We start from the raw sequence: 20,965 nt of genomic DNA on the forward strand, positions 1-20,965 counted from the left end.
TAATAGTCTAAGCATTATAGCAGTACTTAAAAGTAGTAATATCTGCATGTTAAATCACAGTGCTGTGAGCTGCCATGGAAGATGTTGTTGTTCATCTCCTTGCTGTTTGAATTTCATGCTTGTATAATCTCCATCTGTTCTTCTTAGCTGAAGAAACTACTTGTGTAGACAAATTGTGGTGGGTTGACCTTGGCTGGCTGCCAGGTGCCCACCAAGCTGCTCTATCACTCCCCCTCCTCAGCTGGACAGGGGGAGAAAAAATGTAATGAAAGGTTCATGGGTCGAGATAAGAACAGGGAGATCACCCAGCAATTACCATCATGGGCAAAACAGACTCAACTTAGGGAAATTAGTTTAATTTATTGCAAATCAAATCAGAGTAGGATAATGAGAAATAAAAACTAAATCTTAAAACACCTTCCCCCCACCCCTCCCTTCTTCCCAGGCTCAACTTCACTCCTGATTTCTCAACCTCCTCCCCCTGAGCGGCGCAGGGGGATGGGGAATGGGGCTTGAAGTCAGTTCATCACACAGTCTCTGCCACTCCTTCCTCCTCGCATTCTTCCCTTGCTCCAGCATGGGGTCCCTCCCACGGGAGACAGTCCTCCACCAACTTCTCCAGCATGGGTCCTTCCCACAGGCTGCAGTTCTTCACAAACTGCTCCAGCGTGGGTCCCTTCCATGGGGGTGCAGTCCTTCAGGAACGGACTGCTCCAGCATGGGTCCCCCACAGGGTCACAGTTCCTGCCAGCAAACCTGCTCCAGCATGGGCTCCTCTCCATGGGGCTGCAGGTCTTGCCAGGAGCCTTCTCTGGCGTGGGCTCTCCACAGGGTCACAGCTTCCTTCAGGGTGCATCCACCTGCTCTGGTGTGGGGTCCTCCATGGGCTGCAGGGGGACAGCCTGCCTCACCATAGTCTTCACCACGGGCTGCAGGGAAATCTCTGCTCCAGCACCTCCTCCCTCTCCTTCTTCACTGACCTTGGTGTCTGCCGAGTTGTTAGTCTCACATACTCTCACTCCTCTCTTCTCCGGCTGCAATTGCGCAGTTTTTTTCCCCCCTTCTTAAATATGTTATCACAGAGGTGCTACCACCATTGCTGATTGGCTCAGCTTTGGCCAGCGACGGGTCCATCTTGGAGCCAGCTGGAGCTGGCTCTATCAGATGTGGGGGAAGCTTCTTGCATCTTCTCACAGAAGCCACCCCTGTAGCCCACCCCCTGCTACCAAAACCTTGCCATGCAAACCTAATACACAAATATATTTTTTTCCATTATATATGTTGTTTTTCTTTGAACAAAAGAAAAATGTGTCTATTTGCTGTATTACTCAACTGTTTGGTTTTGTTCCGTAAGGATTTATGAATGAAATGCCATTTTAGTGAATTTTTATATTAAAGAAAATTCTTCTAAAATATAGTGTGAACTTCTGAAATTTTTTTTGTTTTCATTAATTTATTATACAGATGCTTTTGCTTATATTCTGAATCTCCTGTTATTTGTAACAGCTTTTGTAAATGATCCACTATCATAAAACAGACAGTCATTCCCAGACTATACCTAAATCTGTCTCTAGTTTTATCCAGGTTTAAGATAAAATATTTTTTGGAATCAGTTCTGTAAAAAGTTGTCAGCTTTATATCCTGAAACCTGTAGGTAAGCAGTTTCTTTCAGCAACTTTTCTCAGTGTAGACCAGGACCTCAAGAAACCTTGAAATGGCACAGTGAATCTTAAAGTGTGTCTTGTTCTACATGCAGAACAATATTTTTTATTACCCCACTGTTAGCCAGTATTTCACACAAGAAGTAGGGCACCAAAATCAAGGCAGAAAAGGTTTCAAATGGTCCTTGTCCCTACCTGAAAAGGTACAGTGTATTCCAGCCCTTTGAAAATTAATCTCACTTGGAAAGAGTAGAAAGGAAAGGAGTGAGAAGGAAAGAATGGATGAGTAGAAAGGGATGTTCAGTTGAAGACTCTTTCATACCACGTCCATGGCATTGATAGTTTGTAAGTTCTTTGTGTGCATTATCATGATACTTTATTTCTGATTGGAATATCTAGGCATCGTCTCAGTACTAACAAATAATAGTATCCATATGACAAGTTACAGAGCCATAAATATATGTTGACTATATACTATTCCTCTTTAGCTACCTCCTCTAGACTTTGCTCACTAATACATCATCCTTAGATCCATCAACATTACCAGCCTCGTAAGAAGGTTGAACAGCTTTTAAAGGCCTTCACAACCAGCCTTTTATACAACAGCAGTGCGTTATAATTTTGAACAAAAATGTTTTAATCTAAAGATTAAAGCTCTGCTAAGCTTCTGGTTGTGGTGGTATTTCATCAGGATTGTGAAAATGTGCTGACTTCTTTCTGGTATGAATTTTGCCTGGTGTAGCTTGGCAGAGTGTCTTGACTGATGATACCATTTTAATACAATGAGAAAAATTGCTTTTTTTTCTGTTCAGTGTTTCCAGAAATATAGTGTATTTAAATCCCTATAGTAATATACATATAAACTTTTTTTTATATATATGTATTTATATGATTTTCTGACAGAAGCATGAAAATGAAAACAAGAGTGAACTCAAAAAGTGGAAGAGTTGAATACTGCTTCCATTGAAGTCAGTGGCAAATCCTGCTACTTTTCTCTGGAATGCATGTTCTAAAGCTTTGTTTTAATAGTCAAAACAGGCAATACTTGATAATTAAATTAAGCAATTTTAGAACTTTTATATGCTAATGCACTTGAGCATCAATATAGTTATACATTTTTTTAGTCTTCAATGATAATTAGCAAGAAATTCTGTATCTTTTTGGTCAGAGAAACAAAAACATTTTGTAAACATAGAGATTAAATAATGTCCTTAGGAGAATGTAAAAGTGCTTATATCAAATAGTAATTAAAGCTAACAGTGGCTTGCCCAGCAGAATGTAGTCATTCTCAGGTAACATCAGTTTTGCCATAAAATTTTTTACACTTTGCAATAGTTGAGTTTGACTGAATTATTCTTCCCACTGTAAATGACTTCTTTTATATTTTTACAGATAATAAAATATAAATCAGCAAAAAATAATCTAAGGATTTCTTGGGAAGAGCCTTATCAGACAAGCACATTTACTTTGCATTCATATTACTATTAGTCATGACTTCCACTGAGTGAGTCAAAAATTCTAGAAGCATGTGGTAATGAGAGACACTGTTTCCTGGTTTTTTTGTCTGTGTATTTTATCTTTCATTTGCTGTGGAGACATAAATTTTTTGTTAAATTCTACTGATGCTTTTTATTTTTGGTGATTCAGTATTATTGTAGGCAACCTATTCCCTTACTTCACTTTCATTTCTGGGGACAGGATCTAGTCCTTCTTATTTAGTGGAATTTTGACTATGACTCCCAAAAAGTGGGTTTTTTAAGGGATGTTTTCTTCTGGTAGTAGTAGCTGAAAGAATTTTCTCAAATGGCAGCTTAGATAAAAGAACATGTCTTCAAGCAGGACTAGAAAATGGATGCACCTAAACTCAAATTTTGATCCTCAAACTCTTGCTTATTTGCTACCACATTCTAGAGATTATGAAACTCCATAGGCACATTGGGTTTTGACATTTATTCACTGATTATCAGAAGTTCTACTTGCCTGTCTTGACACATAAGAGAAGCTGAGTACCAATCTCTTGACAAAGCCACACAGTGATTCACACACTAGACATTTCTCCACATATCCTCTCCAAAGGCCTCAATTTAGAAGGCATTCTTAGAGCATGTCTAATGAACTGAGTTCCACATGAGGTACAGCAATAGCTACTGGTCTATTTTAAGAGTTGGCTGGTGATAGCTTGCTTTTTTGCATTTTTATAATATTTCAGGTTTTAGAATGCAAAACTCAGAGTGCAGAACACAGCTCTGTACAACTCTGAGGGGTTTCAAGCCTCTCTGTCTCCTGCTGTTCTACAAAGTGAACTGATCACCAATCTGTAGACTACTCTTACAATGGCAGGCGGGTCCTTTCAACCTCGTCTCTTTTCTGTTTGCTTTTCATGGAATGCTCAGTCCCTGGGAAGAGGAGATTGAGTGCAAGTGATTTTAAGCACTCAGCTAGGAAGGGGCGCTTGCTTCTAGTTCCTGCTTAAAAGTCTTATGTATTTTATATGAAATTTTTGTGGGAGGAAATACACGCAACATTCCATGGAATTTGGACCAGAACTGAGGAGTCATGATCATGATGCTGAAGAACTGACATATTCATTGTCATTCTTTTTTGGTCTCTATTTAGCATTAATATTTAATTCTTTTTGCAGTTCAGCCAGAGAGATAGAGATCTTTCTTCTCTTCCTTCCCTCCTTCCCCTAGTTTTCTAGTAGGCAGGTACTTAGGGTACACAAGATTTGGGGTTAAAGCCCCTTCAGCATGAGGAGGATTGAATCTGGCTATTCTGTATGAGAATTCTGAATACTGAACTATTGTAGATAAGGAGACAGTACCTTGATAGGAAAGGCTAGAATAGGACAGGAAAGGAAAGGAAAGATTTTAAGGAAAGTGTTTATATACCCACTTTGCAGTTCTGGATTATAAAATCCAAGTGGAGGACTCATCTCTTTGCAGCCCAATTTAAGATCCTAAATCTAAGTGGAGATAAGATTTAGGATAAACCTGTCCATTCTGTATTGACTAGTTTAGGTGACTCCCACTGAGAGATTTTCTTAAAGAGCTTGTTTTGAGGTATCATAGACTCATAGAATGGTTTGGGTTGGAAGGGATCTTAAAGATCATCTGGTCCAACCACCCTGCCATGGGCAGGGACACCTTCCACTAGATCAGGTTGCTCAAAGCCCCATCCAACTTGGCCTTGAACACTTTCAGGGAGGGGGCATCCACAACTTCTCTGGGCAACCTGTTCCAGTGTCTCACCACCCTCACAGTAAAGAATTTCTTCCTAATATCTAATCTAAATCTACCCTCTTTCGGTTTAAAACCATTACCCCTTGTCCTATCACTACACTCCCTGATAAAGAGTTCCTCCCCATCTTTCCTGTAGGCCCTCTTTAAGTACTGGAAGGCTGCTATAAGGTCTCCCCGGAGCCTTCTCTTCTCCAGGCGAACAACCCCAACTCTTTCAGCCTCTCCTCATAGGAGAGGTGATCCATCCCTCTGACCATTTTTGTGGCCCTCCTCTGGACCTGCTCCAACAAGTCCATGTCTTTCCTGTACTGAGGACTCCAGAGCTGGACACAATATTCCAGGTGGGGTCTCACCAGAGCGGAGTAGAGGGGCAGAATCACTTCCCTTGACCTGCTGGCCACGCTTCTTTTGATGCGGCCCAGGATACGGTTGGCTTTCTGGGCTGTGAGCGCACATTGCCAGTTCATATTCAGTTTTTCATCCACCAATACCCCCAAGTCCTTCTCCACAGGGCTGCTCTTAATCCACTCACCGCCCAGCCTGTATTTGTGCTTGGGATTGCCCCGACCCAGGTGCAGGACCTTGCACTTGGCCTTGTTGAACTTCATGAGGTTCACACAGGCCCACTTCTCTAGCCTATCCAGGTCCCTCTGGATGGCATCCCTTCCCTCAGGTGTGTCAACCTCACCACTCAGCTTGGTATCATCCACAAACTTGCTGAGGGTGCACTCAATCCCACTGTATATGTATATATATATATACAGCTCTACATATGTATAGGGAATATTGATACCTTACATAGTACTGTGGGACTGCTTTAAAGTGTCTTTAAGTTAGGCAGAGATGCTTCAGAATTAGGCATACAACAGTAAAGTTTGGATCACTCAAGTCATGATAATGAATCTTAGGGGTTTTTCTTTTTCCCCCAATTATATAATGACCTGTTTTGATGGGTGGAAGATCTTCAGCGTGCCACCTCTTGAACTTTGCTTCAGTTCCACATAGTATTATTTCCCAGATAATGTTTTGTCTCTGCAGCTGCTTTCATATGAAAGGCAGTTCCACTCTTGATAGGTTTAGCGTAATCTGTGTGTAGTATTTACGGTATCAGAAATTGATTCTGATTCAAATACTGCAGATATGCTTACGGGATAAAGGTTAATATACCTACAGGGAATTCTAAAACCGTGCTTGCAAAAACTTCTGCTCAACTGTTAAAGAGGGACTGATTTGAGGAAGGTCTTAATTTTGTTAGCACTTGTCTCTTCCCCATTCTGCAGTTATGCTAATGTAAATGACAGTTAATAGTCAGTAGGAAAAAGGAAGGAGAAGGCTGGGGGAACCAATATGAAGAAAGAGGGGGAAAAGCAGGTCTTCAGACCTGCTTCTTTTCAAATGAATGTTTTATTATCTACTTGCTGTCAGAATGAGCAGAGGAGTGATAAAAAGAGTTAAAACAAGAACTGTGAGAAAACAGAAATAAAATTTAAATAGGAAAGGAGAGAAAAACATGCATTGTAGGGGAGAGGGTACAGTATTTCTATCTGAACCAATACTCTGGTTTCTGTGGAGTCCAGTAAAGCATTTATCTTCCCATATGTTTATTGGGGAAAGATGTGGTCATTGTAGATCAGTGGTTTGTAAGTAAGTGAGGTGGAGAAAGACTGTACTAAGGTCATATTAAGAACAGAGTTCTACTTTTAATTTCTGAAATGCACACTCAAGTTTGTTTCATAATAATGTTACGTGTCAGACCTTTCTACTTTGCAGCAAAGTGCTTTTCTTAAACCTAACCTAAAGGCTTTTTATATATAAAAGTAAATAGTAACACAATAGCCTAAATATAAATAGCAAAGGAAATCTACTTTTATCAAATTAAAACTTACTTATAAAAACTTTAACTTAATAAAGCAATCATCAGTCAGCTTGTTTGTGTTTCTAAACATTTTAAAATTATCATTATCATCTTGGGAAAATAGTGATTATAGTTTAATTATAAGAACATAAATATATTCTCCTATTTTCCATAATAGCATTTCTGACACTTTTATTGACTTTTTACTGAGATTTTCATTATTCGTTTATATAAATATTTTTTCAGTGCACACCAAAGTGTGGCCCAGGATTCAAACACCGAATTGTTCTGTGCAAAAGCAGCAATCTTTTAAAAACTTTTCCAGCTACGCAATGCCAAGAGGAAAGCAAACCTCCAGTCCGCATCCGCTGTAGTTTAGGCCGATGTCCTCCTCCTCGCTGGGTTACTGGAGACTGGGGACAGGTAAGATAGTTCATATAAGTATTTATTGCTGTTAGTCTCCTACATATTAGTACCTTTAAGGATAAGATGTTGCTGGAAATGGATAAGAGATGGTTCCCATGACTGAAGCAAAAGCTTCTCACCTGTTTGTCTCTGAAATGTTATTTTGAATGATAGTTGTCTGCTGAACTATAAAGGATTTGCTGACAGTAAACTAGTTTCTACTGGATGAGTTTCCGTATGCATTTTTTAAAAAATTAAATAGTCCATATTACAGCTTTTTAGAAGGGGATTTTGGGATACAGCAATGTTGCAAGGTTTAGTATTTTTAAAACACATTTAACTTCGTTGAGAAACATGATGGAATTATAAAGCCAATTAAAATTTTACTAAGATATATAGCCACCCAAAAAACTTTCCGAGATCTATATAATTTTACATAAAATATGCTTAATTACCAGACAGGGTTCTAAATTGTTACAGCACAGGCTGAATGGTGCTGCCATTATGCAGTGTTTCTAAATAGGATATACTGAATTTCCTTCTTTCATTATGTTTTTGCATTTCAATTATGATCAATAATTATTATTAAACAACTTGATATTTCAGTTTCTAAGTTTGCCTAGTAATTTGCCACTAATGAAAAAAAAATATAAAATAATAATAATAATTATAAAATAATTTGTGGTATTACAGTCTAATTGACTTTTATGCTAGTTGTCCAGGTGCGCATTTATCTTAAATTGATAAGTCCTAAAACCACTGTTTAGTTATAGAAATTCAAAAATATTTTAAAATACTAAAGTATTTTTGTTTGAAAGATACTTTCCTTTTTCCATAAAAAAGTCCTCTAGCAGATTTGAATTCTTGTTCTCCTTGGTTTTTCTTCTTTGTTCTAAAGTAAATGATTTCTCTCTTGAAAACATGCACTTAAACTCAGACATGATATATGAAATAGTGTAAATTATATTCTCATACCTCAAATCCAAGCTGTTCAGGGAGCTAACATTGCATTGTGTTTTATTTTCTTTGAAAGTCAAGTGGTTGCATATACTGTCAAAAAACCTAAAAAATCTAAGCTATTTTATGTATTAACCAAATCTCTTCAGATGCTTGTCTTTTTTTTTTTTAATTTGTGTATGTGTACTGTTCCTGATTGCTTTCATGTTATCTTGTTTTACATTTAAAAATTGAATCCAAGTTGGTTTACTTTTTTATCTCTTATTTTTAGTGTTCTGCACAGTGTGGTCTTGGGCAACAGATGCGAACAGTACAGTGCCTCTCATACACTGGACAAGCATCCAGTGAATGTCCAGAAACACTTAGACCTCCATCAATGCAACAGTGTGAAAGTAAATGTGACAGTACTCCCATTTCCAACACAGAAGGTAAGTTAGCCATCTTAATATAATTTATTCTGGAAAGAGTAAGTGAGTGACATGGTCAGTATTACTGCATTAATTTATTAGTAAAAGTCTACATTACATCTTCTCGCAGACTGTGAATGAATTTTTTACAGTTATTTTCTAATTAGTCATTGTAGTTCAAAGGTGAAGTCAATAAAAACCTAAATACAGATTCTTTGTTTAAAAAAACACCCTTAAAAATATATAGCCTAAGTCATGGACAAAATACTATCATTTTGTGTCATTAATTTTCCAGTCTCTATTGGTTCAATGGAAATGTCCATCATAGCAGGGGGAGCATGATATACTTCTCATCCACTGAACTGTTACCTGCTCCATCAGTGGTTAACATAACAATGTAGTGGCAAAAATAGTTGATCGCATGTTTATTGAAAGACTGGGACCACAGATTTAATGCTGCACGGTGCTACAAGCCTGTTCTTATACTTTGACTTACTTTTCAGCTTCTTCTAATTAACTTTTAATTTTTAATTAAATTTAATTTCTTGGATTTATAATGCTTGTTTGAAATAATTACAGTATTTTTTTACATGATTACACCCTAATTTAATCAGACTATTAACTAACTTCATCATAACATATTTTTGCTAGAGGATATTATTAACTTTTATGAAAGGCTCCAGATCTGGACTCATAAATTGTCCAAGCCAACCTATTAGGAAATTCTGTTGTCAAAGTACAATTTGAGTGCTAGGCAGTAAAAAAAAAGTTTCCTTACTGATTGTAAAAATTTAGAATAGTTGCTCACCAGATGAGTACATTCCATTTTGTGTGGAAGGGGAAAAGGAAACAAAAATTAACAAAACACACATGTCCAAAAATAAAGAAAGATTGCACAGCAATAATAGTTCTCTTAAAACAGGTATTCCTTAAATTTTGAGTGCTTGACTTCACAATGTCACTAAAGCTGCTCCTTTTAATGTAACTAATCTCTGTGCAGTATATAATGGAGTATCTTTTATGCAGGTTCTCCCAACTACACAGAAGTTTAATATCCTATTTATATGGAACAAATGCTCTGATTTTAAATCAAAAAAAGTCTAATTTATGCTACAGTCTTCCCTGATTTGGTGTTCATTTAATACCTTCTGTATCCATTCAGGTTCATGCCATAGATTCAAAGTTATCATAAAAGTCTGTCAAATTGAGATGTCTGTAATGAAATGGAGCATACTAAAATCTTCCCAGAAATACACAGATGATTCACTATGAGCACTGTAATTTACTGCTTGGAAGTTTTAATTTTAAATAGAGGCTTATCATCCCATGTTGTCATTTGAAAAGCATCTTCATAATAGAATTTTACTTGGTTACTTTAATTCCCATTTTTATGTTTCATGCTCTTAAGTAATCTTTAGGTGATGATTATCAATCTAGGAAACATTCTGCCCTTTAAAGCTCAAAGGCTAACTGATATTTCCAAACACAGATGTCTTTCTCCAAAGTAAGGAAATAATAAGTAAGGAAATAATAAAGTACTTCTAAATGCATGATTAGTCTCAATCTCCTCTTAATTTCAAGATGAAAAAATCATGTTCTTATTTATAGTCATTATGTTAGTAATTCTTTAATATTATCAGGAAAATACAATGATCTCCTATAGATGAATACAATCGGGGATTTTCTGTGTGTGATCTATGGACACTGGGTGGCCATGGACTTCTTTAAAGTAGAACTGTGCAGGGAAACTATGAAAAGCAAGCCTGTTGGCAGTAGTGTTTTCCAGGGGACCTACACCTTCACTGGAAAATTTTTGGGATCCACAAATATTGAAAATGTTGAAAACCACTTACATAGTATTCCAGATGGACTTCAACTCTTTGGCCTGCACTCTTGAGTTGGCCAGGCATGAGTCAGCTCCTTACTGACAGTCATGCAGCCTCATTACCACAGTACTTTGCTTGAGCTAATAAATCCTAGGAAGAATTGAGGGGAAAAAGATATAGCACAATCTCTTCCAGTAGATACAGTTCCCAACACATTGCCACTTAGCACCCCATGTTTGCTTTTGTCCCATATTGAAGGTATTTACTGGAAACCACTGATTATTTGTAAGTGGTTAAGTGGCTCAAATGACTCAAAAGTAAATGTAATCTCAAAGTTCATTTAACAATTTAAAATACCTACATCCTTTCAGCAGAACCTAGTTGCAATCCATGAAATACTAAGGGTGCCCTATCCCAAAATTAGACAAAAAATTTGTCTTCAAGGTATTTTTTTTTCAATATTTTGGCAAGCATTTCTTAAATATATATCCTAATTTATAAACATTTCAGAGCTACTATTAAATGCTGAATTTAAGAAGCACAAACTGTGAGTGTTTACAGAATAATGTGCATATATTGCACATTTTTTGCTTACACTTTTGGCTTTTAAAAAATCCTCTTTAGACACAATAGGAGTTGACATCTCTTGTGTTAGTAAAGTGTTACACTTTAAAAAGGGAGGCATATTTATTTCAGCATACTAGAGATGATGGAAAGCTTTTAAGATTTCGAGAACTAACTAATCCTAAAGGGCACAACTATTTTTGGAAAGATAATACTTTCTAAGCAGGAAATATTTGAGTTCTGGTATTTCTTTGTGAATGTATTTGTGAAAGGAGTATTCTGTGCCTGTATGCATGCATCTGTCTCTCTCCAGGTGCAGTGGGATGTGAACTGTGTATCTGTATTTGGGTTTCAGGGAAGTAGTCAGGCCTCTCAGAGGGAGGGTTCTGCCCCTTGGGAGTGCATGTGCATAGTAGAGCATATCTGCTCGCACACAGAGACTTTGTCCACATGCCACCTAGTAGCACTGCCTTGTGCTTTGGGCCCCACTGTGGGGCAAAAGCAACTTCAGCAACAGGTCATTGGTTTGTAGCAGGGTCAGACTAGCTGAAGGGATTCCCTTCCCATTTCAAACACCAGCGAACCTCCTGATTCCCTTCACTCCCCAAACTCCAGTGCTCACAGCCTATGGGACCCATTTATCAATTTCTGGACAATTTAATTTTGGTAACCCAAGATAAGTACATACATGTTTTTGAAAAAACTTGAGCCACTCTGCAGTATAATGATCATGTTAGTAAAGTTTAAAAGCACTTTCTTGGGGAAAGTAAAGGTTGTTTACATAAAATAAGAGTCAAAATTTTGGGGATATAGAAATTATAAAAGAAAGTTACAATATATCTTGTCACATTTTACATCTGCTTTAGCTCTTTATTTTCTTTAAACTCTTCATTGGAGATTTAGAATATTGTAGATGAGGTTTTGACAGACTACCACTGATGAGGGTAACGTTACATTTGCTGTTGGAAGTGAACTACAGGCAGCATGTACCACACAATTTGAAATGTATTCAGAAAGATTTTATTCTCTAAGTGTGTGTGTGTATATCTGCTGAATCTAGACTGCTAATGGCCATCTGAAACTTTACCTGAAAAACTGTTTTATCTATTTTTATGTCATTTCAGTTTTCCTTGTATTTTTTGTGGTATGTCTTTGCAGTCTCTTTAGCTGAAGGCACAGTGACATTCTGTGTTTTTATTACTGTAATGTGATACTTAATATCATAACATTGTCTGATTTGGCCACAAAATTCAGGAAAGGAGAGATTAATGCATGTAGATTATTTAAACTTATTAACAGTAGTTACTAGGAACAAAAAGGGCTCTGGTAAACCTCTTCCATTCAACCACAGTCCTATGAATAATAGGCTACTTCATCAGCCACCATATCTATTTCAAAACTGATTTTTAAAACAGAAGTTGTGGGCAACTTCCAGAATATTTGCTGTCCGAATGGCATTGGCTGAACAGGGTCCAGTTTTAGTCAAGAGGAAGAATAACATAAAGAAATATGAAATGGGTACCAAATAGCATGAATCATGTTAGATTTTGGATAACCTCTCACAGATGAATAAAATAACTCCTGAGAAAGAAGATATAAAAGTATTGTAAGAAAAATGACTCACATTTCCTAGCTGTCTAAAGTGATCATTTATCCCAATAAATGGTAATTCTTTCAAGACAAAGTGGGCACACTTCTAAATGTCTGGGAGAGAAGCCCTGTAAACATTTTTATGGCTTTTTAGAATATATTGTGTGCACTAGGCTGGACTAGAAAGAGTAGTTACAAATAGGGCAAGGTGGATGGATGGAGAAGCAGCATGTTAAATGTCAAATTTTCTTTGTACTTTAATTTTTAATTCTGATTTTTTCTCTTTATTGCCCTTAATTATTAGAGTGCAAAGATGTGAACAAAGTGGCGTATTGCCCACTGGTATTGAAGTTCAAGTTCTGCAGTCGAGCATACTTCAGACAGATGTGCTGCAAGACCTGCCAAGGACACTGACCCACAGAAAGCATGAGAATGTGCCTTGTTATTATTGTGGAAAAGTGGCCATCGAAGAGAGCCACACAGTGGAATGAGATTGATGTCCTTGCAAATGCATTACCCTGTGGAAAACGTAACCACTGGTCAGCCCCAGCTGACAAGATTTCAATATTATTTTAACTTCTGTGAAGTGGGATTTATTCATCCAAAGTGCTGGACACAGTATAAGGAGGGCATGCCAAATTGGAAAGATCCACGCAGCACATATAGAATAGCTCACTGTGGAACATTTGTGTTCTTTTGACTAAATCCAATAGTCTGTTTACCTCCTTGGACCATTAAAATAATTTTTATTATGGACTTAGCAATGACACTGAATCCATTTGTATTTAAAACTTTTTAAACTGTAGCTGTTATGACTTGGTCTACTATGGAAGTAAAGAAGAATCAAAAAAATGTTAAGTCATAGCTTAAAAATGTTAACTATTTTATCTCACAACACAGCACCACATTTTAAATTATAAAATGAGCTTGGAAATGTTATTTAAGGAGCAGAAATTAAAACAATATGTATTTTTCCTTCATTCCACCTAATTCCCTTTGGAGTAATCCATATTTCCTGAACACTGCTGTGAGCCATATATAAAGCTATACTAAATAGAACAACCATGAAGGACTTAGTTTTAAGAGGTGCAACAGTTATTGCAGTGGTGCATGAAATACAAGTGTGCTATGAAACAAAATGAAATCTGTGTTGCAGGTTTATAGCCATCTTACCATTGTAAAAGTGAAGCTGAGATTTCCACTGAAAGGGTACATATTTCAATATCATGGAGGAGGCAGACTCCAATAGTGGTAAAGACCGTATTGCCAGCTCCTTCACTACTACCATACAGGTTGCTTAGAACTTCCACTTTGACTCCAACTCACTTTTGTTTACAACACCAGCCACAAAGAAGCTACAACTTTGTGGTCATCTAGATCTGGTTTACATGTTACTATTGATTCTTCAATACCAAGGAGTTCCAGTGCAAAAGATAAGCCTACTGTGTAATAGCAACAATACTTTGCAAAGCTGAAAGTTAAAATGGATTCCAGATGTTCCCTTCTTTGATACCATAGCAGAAGGGCATTTGTTTATGAGAAAGAATATGTGAATGTGCAGTTCAGGAGACCACATCTGAGTGGGCAAGGATTACAACCAAAGAATAAAAGACTCGTGGAGATATCTAGGTTCTGTTCAAATGAGAAGTCAAAAGTGTGCTTGAGCCAAGAGGCCTGTTGGGCTATCAGGAGAAAGGCACACTGGAAAAGGGGTGGCTAGAATGAAGTCTGGCCACCTTCACCTAAATGGCCAGGTGCATATTTAAAGCTGGACCATATTTAAAGCTAGGGGCAGCTTTCAGTGTGAAATTGGAACAAACTCATGCCTCTAGATTAGTAGCTAGATGCCTTAACTATTCTGTTGCCATACTCCACTTATTTCATATTACCATATTTTTAATATTCACCAAATACTTTGCATTTTTAAATGTGAAACCAAACTATTTAGGCAAGTCACATTCAAGAATCAACCATAAAAAAGTTTAATGTCATGCTCCTCTTCCCCTTCACTTTTCAGTAACAAACTCAACAAGGAGATAAGGAAAGTGGGTACTTGTTTATATTAATATATTATACTTGAACACTTGCAGTTTGCAGCAGGTACTTGATGAATGTGCTTTTGTGTCCAACTATGCCTCCTTTGTTGCAGTGCAATTAAAATTATGTGAACGATAACGTGTTACAAATTCTAACTCAAATAGCACTTTTTTTAAAAAGTACTCTTTTTAGTGAAAAATAATTTCAAAATGTCATGAGATTGAAATGTATCAGTGTATTTTACCAATAATGAGCCAAATGGGTTGCACACTATTTACTAATGTGAATAAACATGGAACAATAGATATTGTTAACAGGACTCATACTATGAAAATCCCCCCAACAAATTGACAATCTGTCAACTGTGGGGTTTTGTGTAGCACACATATTCATGACCATCAAATTCCTGTTATCTGCTACCTCTTGCCAGTATTTCCACTTCCATGTGCCTGTGAACAGTGGAATTAATTTTCAGTTGGCTTGCATGTATTCACAAATGCTTATCTGCTGCTCTCATCACCATGTAAACAACTCCTGTTAAAACTGACACCAGAAGATAAAAAAACCCCAATCTTTAGGAGTTGCACATATGGATTAAGGGCAGTATGTAGTCCTTCTCTGTTAAGTGAATCGACTTTCTATATCCTTTTGACAAAACACCTTGGTGCTAGCATATCCTGGTTAGGTCAAACAAACGATAAAAGGGAAAGGGGTTGCTATGGCATTCGCTAAGCAAGAGGCCTCTTTGTATCAGGGTCCAGTTTTCTCCAGGGCATGATTTTGTTTATCAGCTACTGTGTCTTTTCAGAAGAAAAGGGTTTTCTATGTATTCAAAAGAAACTTTTTTTTTTACCTCACTTAGGACATTAAAATTGTAAGGAGTGTTTCCAAAGACACATTTTGCTCTCTTACTGGTGCTAGAACACTAGGAAGTCCGATGTTTACTCTGCAACATAACAGCACTGAGGTTGGAATTTAAAGAACTCTCTGGAGCAATGTTGAATTGTATCCTTAAAGGGAACAAAACACAGAATGTACGTGGATTTACAAACTAAACAACGCTTCAGACTAAGACCGAAAAATGAAACCTAATTAAAAGAAAAATAATTGGTTTTCAGTTCATTGCTGCTGCTACACTGTAGCCATCTATATAATGTAAGCATTCTGGAGAGCAGCCCTGCAGAAAGGGATCTGGGGGTGCTGGTTGACAGCAGGCTCAATATGAGTCAGCAGCGTGCCCTGGCAGCCAAGAGGGCAAACCGCATCCTGGGGTGCATCAAACACAGTATAACCAGCCAGTCAAGAGAGGTGATTATCCCGCTGTATTCAGTGTTGGTGCAGCCTCACCTTGAATACTGTGTGCAGTTCTGGGCCCCACAATTTAAGAAGGATGCTCAGGTCCTTGAATGCATCCAGAGGAGGGCAACAAAGCTGGTGAAAGGGCTGGAAGCCAAGTCCTATGAGGAGCGGCTAAGGACTCTGGGTTTGTCTAGTTTGGAGAAAAGGAGGCTGAGGGGTGACCTCATTGCTCTCTGCAGCTTCCTGAGGAGGGGAAGTGGAGAGGGAGGTGCTGAGCTCTTCTCCCTGGTATCCAGTGATAGGATGCATGGGAATGGTTCAAAGCTGCACCAGGGGAGGTTTAGACTGGACATTAGGAAGCATTTCTTTCCCGAGAGGGTGGTTCAAACACTGGAACAGGCTTCCTCCTAGAGAGGTGGTCGATGCCCCAAGCCTGTCAGTGTTTAAGAGGCATTTGGACAATGCCCTTAACAACACGCTTTAACTTTTGGTCAGCCCTGAATTGATCAGGCAGTTGGACTAGATGATCATTGTAGGTCCCTTCCAACTGAAATAGTCTAGTCTAGTCTAGTCTTCTATTCTGTTCTATTCTATTCTATTCTATTCTATTCTATTCTATTCTATTCTATTCTATTCTAAGCTAAATAGTGTTATATTCCTAAATAGTGACAATAGGACTATTTGTATGGGCTATAAATATGACAAGCCTAGAATCAAATAGTAGAATACTAAATGCAGAAATCAGTCTCGTGCCAGTACTTCTACTGAGTAATACTATCATCTGAAGAAAATCAAAACAGAAAGAAAAATCTACATATTAACCCCTCAAGATGTATACATCCAAAACCAGTCCATTTTGTTAGGAATTTTGTAATGGAGTGAATGTCACATAGATATCCTTAATAATACAGACTGAAATTACCTTTGTATTATTGTGATTAGTTGCTTATTATTTTATACTCGGTATTAATGTGGTACACTGTTACTTTTTTTTTTTTTTGCTTTTGTAAATTATATTCTAATTTATTGTCATGTTTCTTAACACTTGTTCTACATGCATTCTCCTGCTTGTAATGAAAACAAAAATATTGTAACACTTGATGCAGTGAAATTCCACACCAGGCACGGATTTGTTTTTAACATAGATAATTTAGTAAAATAAAACTGCAGCTTTTAAGAATGATACCCATGGTACAGTTGTCTATTCCCTGTCTTACAGTTGCTAGAATTCTGTATGCTTAACATTTGCTTCATCAGATGCATCAAAATATATATAAGATGTTTTCTTTCAAGTAACATCCATATGTTATGCCAGAATTCTGTCCTTGGCAGCAGCAATGTTTGTCATATATAAGCAAAGCAAAAAGGAAAAGGAAAAGGAAAAGTCAAGAATGTGATCATGTACATTATTAGATAATATTTTAGCTTAAGCAATAAATGTAGATCAAGAATGAAATTAATGGCAGCAAAATATTCTGTACTTCTTGGAATGATTTCATTAACAGCCAGTCAATAATAACAATAAAATGTCCTTCTTGCATGAGCTTTTAAGATTTTATCTGAAGCATATAATGTTTTTAAATATAAAAAAACAAAGTAATTTCAGCACACTTGGTGATTAGGTCACTGTTGCTGAGAGATGCTTCTTTTCTTACCTGATACAGTAAAAATATCCTGTACTGAAACATCTGATCAAGTCCTATGAAATATTTTTTGTTTCTCTAGAATAACAGTTAAAATCTAGTTTAATGAAAATAATCAATCTACTACTATGAGTAAGATGGTAAAGAAAGTACAGAGAACCTTAAATGTTTTGATAAGGCATTTAATAATTTTAGTTATTCTTTTTTCTTTTGTTTACTAATGAGGATTCAAAAAACAATAACCTGTTTTAAAGGTACTGATATTTCCACCTGTGCTCTATCACAAAGTTTTATTGCCCTACAGATCAGAAGTTAAAGATGGAATAGTCTTAGTAAATTACACAATATATTGTTGTGGTTTAACCTGAAACCAGGACATCTATTAACAGTTTTCTCTGTCATTCCAAAATTCTGTTGACTATCCTCCCATACATTCACACTACAAATTATTACCTGTTAGGTTTTCCACTATTGTTCAGTTTTGAGTATTATTCTTCTCCCTGGAGCAGCTGTGTTTTGGATTATAACAACAAACTGCATACACTGAAACAGATGCTGTTGTGTTTCCCTGTCTTTTCCTACTCCTGCTACCTTATACCTAACATCACCCATGCTGACTGTAGAATTCCTGGCACACAAAACTCCCTTCAGTCTTCTTAAAATGCACTCTTCTTGCACCTGAACTTCCTTCTGGAGCCAACCCTACTATATATTCTCTGTTATACTGTTTCAGTTTATTTCTTGAGGAAATGGACACCATTTTTACCTGAGGTACTGCTTATCCTTTCTCTGATTTCCCTTGTTATACCCCACAATTGTTCCTTCATCAGTAAACTCCCTGTTCTCTCTGAAGCTATCTGATCCAAGAAGGGCTTTTAAGTATCCTCTGCAGAATGCTGAACAGGTGTTGGTTATTTTGCTGACTTTTTAATTATTATTATTTTTGTTACTAGGAACTAAGATCCAGGAGTCTTCTGTGGATGTTTACAGCAATAGACTTTGGATGAGTCCTGTGCGCCTCATCTGGAGTCAGTCAGTCATCAATCTGAGAGTCTTAAGAGAAGGCCATTACTAAGCTGAGGCTGTCATTCTGTGAGAGGTGACGCCCTATCTGGCTGTCTTCCCTTCACCACAAACAACAATTAGGTGGAAGGAATGGATCATTGCTTCTGTGTGGTCCCTCCAATCTTTGTCCTAGACAGAATGGTGTAAGAGTATTTGCATGCAGTAATCAGAAGGGAATCCGAAACAGATTTATAAGGGCTCAGTCAGCCACATAACAAGGTTCACTACAGCACTTGCAACTTGGTAACTTCCCAAGTATATTTGGCCCAGCTAAAGGGGAAGTTCATGACCAGTTTAGGAAACTGAGCCACTCAGAATGCAGTACAGTATGCCTTTAAGGATACTGCATCCCTTAAAACGGCATATCACCTAAGCACCACACGTCATTTATTTTCTTCTATTTCTGCACAGGACTGACATTTTCATTGAGCTGGATAGGCTATGGGACACATAGTTTATCTCATCAGAAGTCATATAGCTGCCAGTCAGAAAATTACTGAAATCTGACCTGGAAAGGATAAGTCTGTATTTCTACATTAAGAGTGGGAAGATGCTATTTCTATAAGCTGGAAGACCTGTTCAGAGAAGGCCTAGCAAGATCACTAGATGAATAATCTCACTTCTTTAGTAATCCTGTTTGCAATGAATTCATCAGATCACAGCTTGAGATAGAAAAGGAAGTGTTTTGGAAGCTAGAAGTGAAGGCACAGCCAGAGAGCGCTCCAGGCTTTGGTTTCTATGACCACCCAGAGGGATCAGATTTGGCCTTGCTGGTAAGGGATAAGCCATGGCTTTTGGAAACTCGATTTCTTCAATGCTAAGCACATCAAAATCAGTGTATTTGTTTACTCTCCCCCTTGCCCCCCTTGACATCAAAGTCTTTATAACTGTACACACTCTTGCAATGTTTATAACATAACAAAACTATCATTCATATTATTTGAAAACCCATCTCACAATATGATTTATCTTTTGTAATGAAGATCAGTCTTCTGTTTAGGGTTCAAGATCTCCCTCCCCTTGGAAATAGATTGGTACTGAGTAACACTTTGTGTGCAAGTAAGTTGAGGTAACAGTTCTGTACATGTGGGAATGTCTTCCGGTTATATCTCTGGAAAGACATGGACCCTAGAGTTAACTAGAATTTCAGGAGACAAACTTAAGTTGAGAGTGCATTTTCTTATTGCCACATTTGTTCAGAGGTCAGCTATGCTTTATAAAGCAAATTATTTTACAGAAGTGCAATGCACTTAATAGGGTCACTGCATCCTAACATCTTTGAATACTGATCAGAGACAGGGTCATGGCCTCACACACACACACAATGTGTGTTTGAAAAGTTTGCAGTCCATTTCCAGGATGCTCTCTTCCATTCCTCACAATCCACACACTGGGACAGGACTTTTCCATCCATCATCTTCTTTCCCCTGGTGACTGCTTCTCCTCTTTCTCATTGCTTTCACATGTCTGTGGAGTCTCATATTCAGTGTGTAGTATTGCCGGCTTTGATCTGATATTTTAATGTGAACATTATTAAGAGTTTTCGCATCTATAACTTAACACTGTGTTGTATATTAAAAATGCAAATTTTAGGCTAGTTTTGTGAATTATTGAAGTGTAAAAACTAATATAAAATCTAAATAAGAATTTAAAGAAACAAATGCTAGAGATGCATTAAAATATTATTACTGTTTTTCAAATAAGATACCAGATAAAGATAATTTTTTACAATTTTTCTACCACAATAACTAAAGACCCCCTCAAGATCCTGTTTCCTGTAATGAAAAACACTAAGTTAGGAACAAATATAAACAGAGGGAACTGAGCCTCTCTTTTGGTCTCAGATTCTCTTTCACATTTAGCCTTTGCTATTGACATGCGCTATAAAAACAAGATCTTCTGCAGCAAAAAGGAATCTCAAACATCTCATTTGCCCTTTCTGGCTCAAAGTTTCCTTAGAAGTTTATTTGCCTAAGATAAGGTTACATTGTTGAAACCATTCTGTCAATTAACAGATAACATTTGACTTCAGATATATTATTTTTCACAAGCATTTTGTCAAGGATACAGTTGGTAACTGAGTTTCTAGGGAGGAGGGAAGGTATGACACTTATCAGTTAACTATAGCTTGCTCAGAGTTGTTGTGAAATAGAATGTAAAGCAGCCTATTTAAATAAAAGGAAAAAAGAATTTTTGCATTTTGCACCAGACACAGAGGGGAAAATACAATGAAAGAACAATATTCTATCTTGGGATTTTCAGTGAGGTTTAAGATGGCTTAGCTTTGGTTACTCACTGCAATCCTTAGTAAAATGTTTCTAATGCTGAAGGAGCATGTCCTGAATTCTATTAACATGGATTATTTTTTTTTTAACTTTCTTATCCTAATCAGCTTAAGAAAGATCTTAAGCATT

The 20,965-nt window shown here is 37.2% G+C and overlaps 1 protein-coding gene across 6 annotated transcripts in view; it reads left to right on the forward strand.

Annotated features, from left to right (window-relative positions):
- The window catches only part of LOC104012373 (A disintegrin and metalloproteinase with thrombospondin motifs 6), a 168,852-nt gene extending 151,898 nt beyond the window's left edge, over positions 1-16,954 (forward strand). For 5 of the 6 annotated variants that reach the window (XM_087762590.1, XM_087762587.1, XM_087762588.1 and 2 more), the window contains 3 exons: positions 7,005-7,181; positions 8,392-8,548; positions 12,812-16,954. In XM_087762590.1, the coding sequence (XP_087618716.1) occupies positions 7,005-7,181; positions 8,392-8,548; positions 12,812-12,921 (444 nt within the window). In that variant the 3' untranslated portion in view covers positions 12,922-16,954. Of the gene's footprint in view, positions 1-7,004; positions 7,182-8,391; positions 8,549-12,811 lie in introns of those variants that run through there. The other variant, XM_087762589.1, reaches the window with a different exon arrangement.
- Positions 16,955-20,965: the final 4,011 nt, after the last annotated feature.

Source organism: Nipponia nippon, unplaced genomic scaffold, assembly GCF_047370975.1.
Source record: "Nipponia nippon isolate SJK-2023a ecotype South Korea unplaced genomic scaffold, ASM4737097v1 scaffold_26, whole genome shotgun sequence".
NCBI classification, from domain to species: Eukaryota; Metazoa; Chordata; class Aves; order Pelecaniformes; family Threskiornithidae; genus Nipponia; species Nipponia nippon.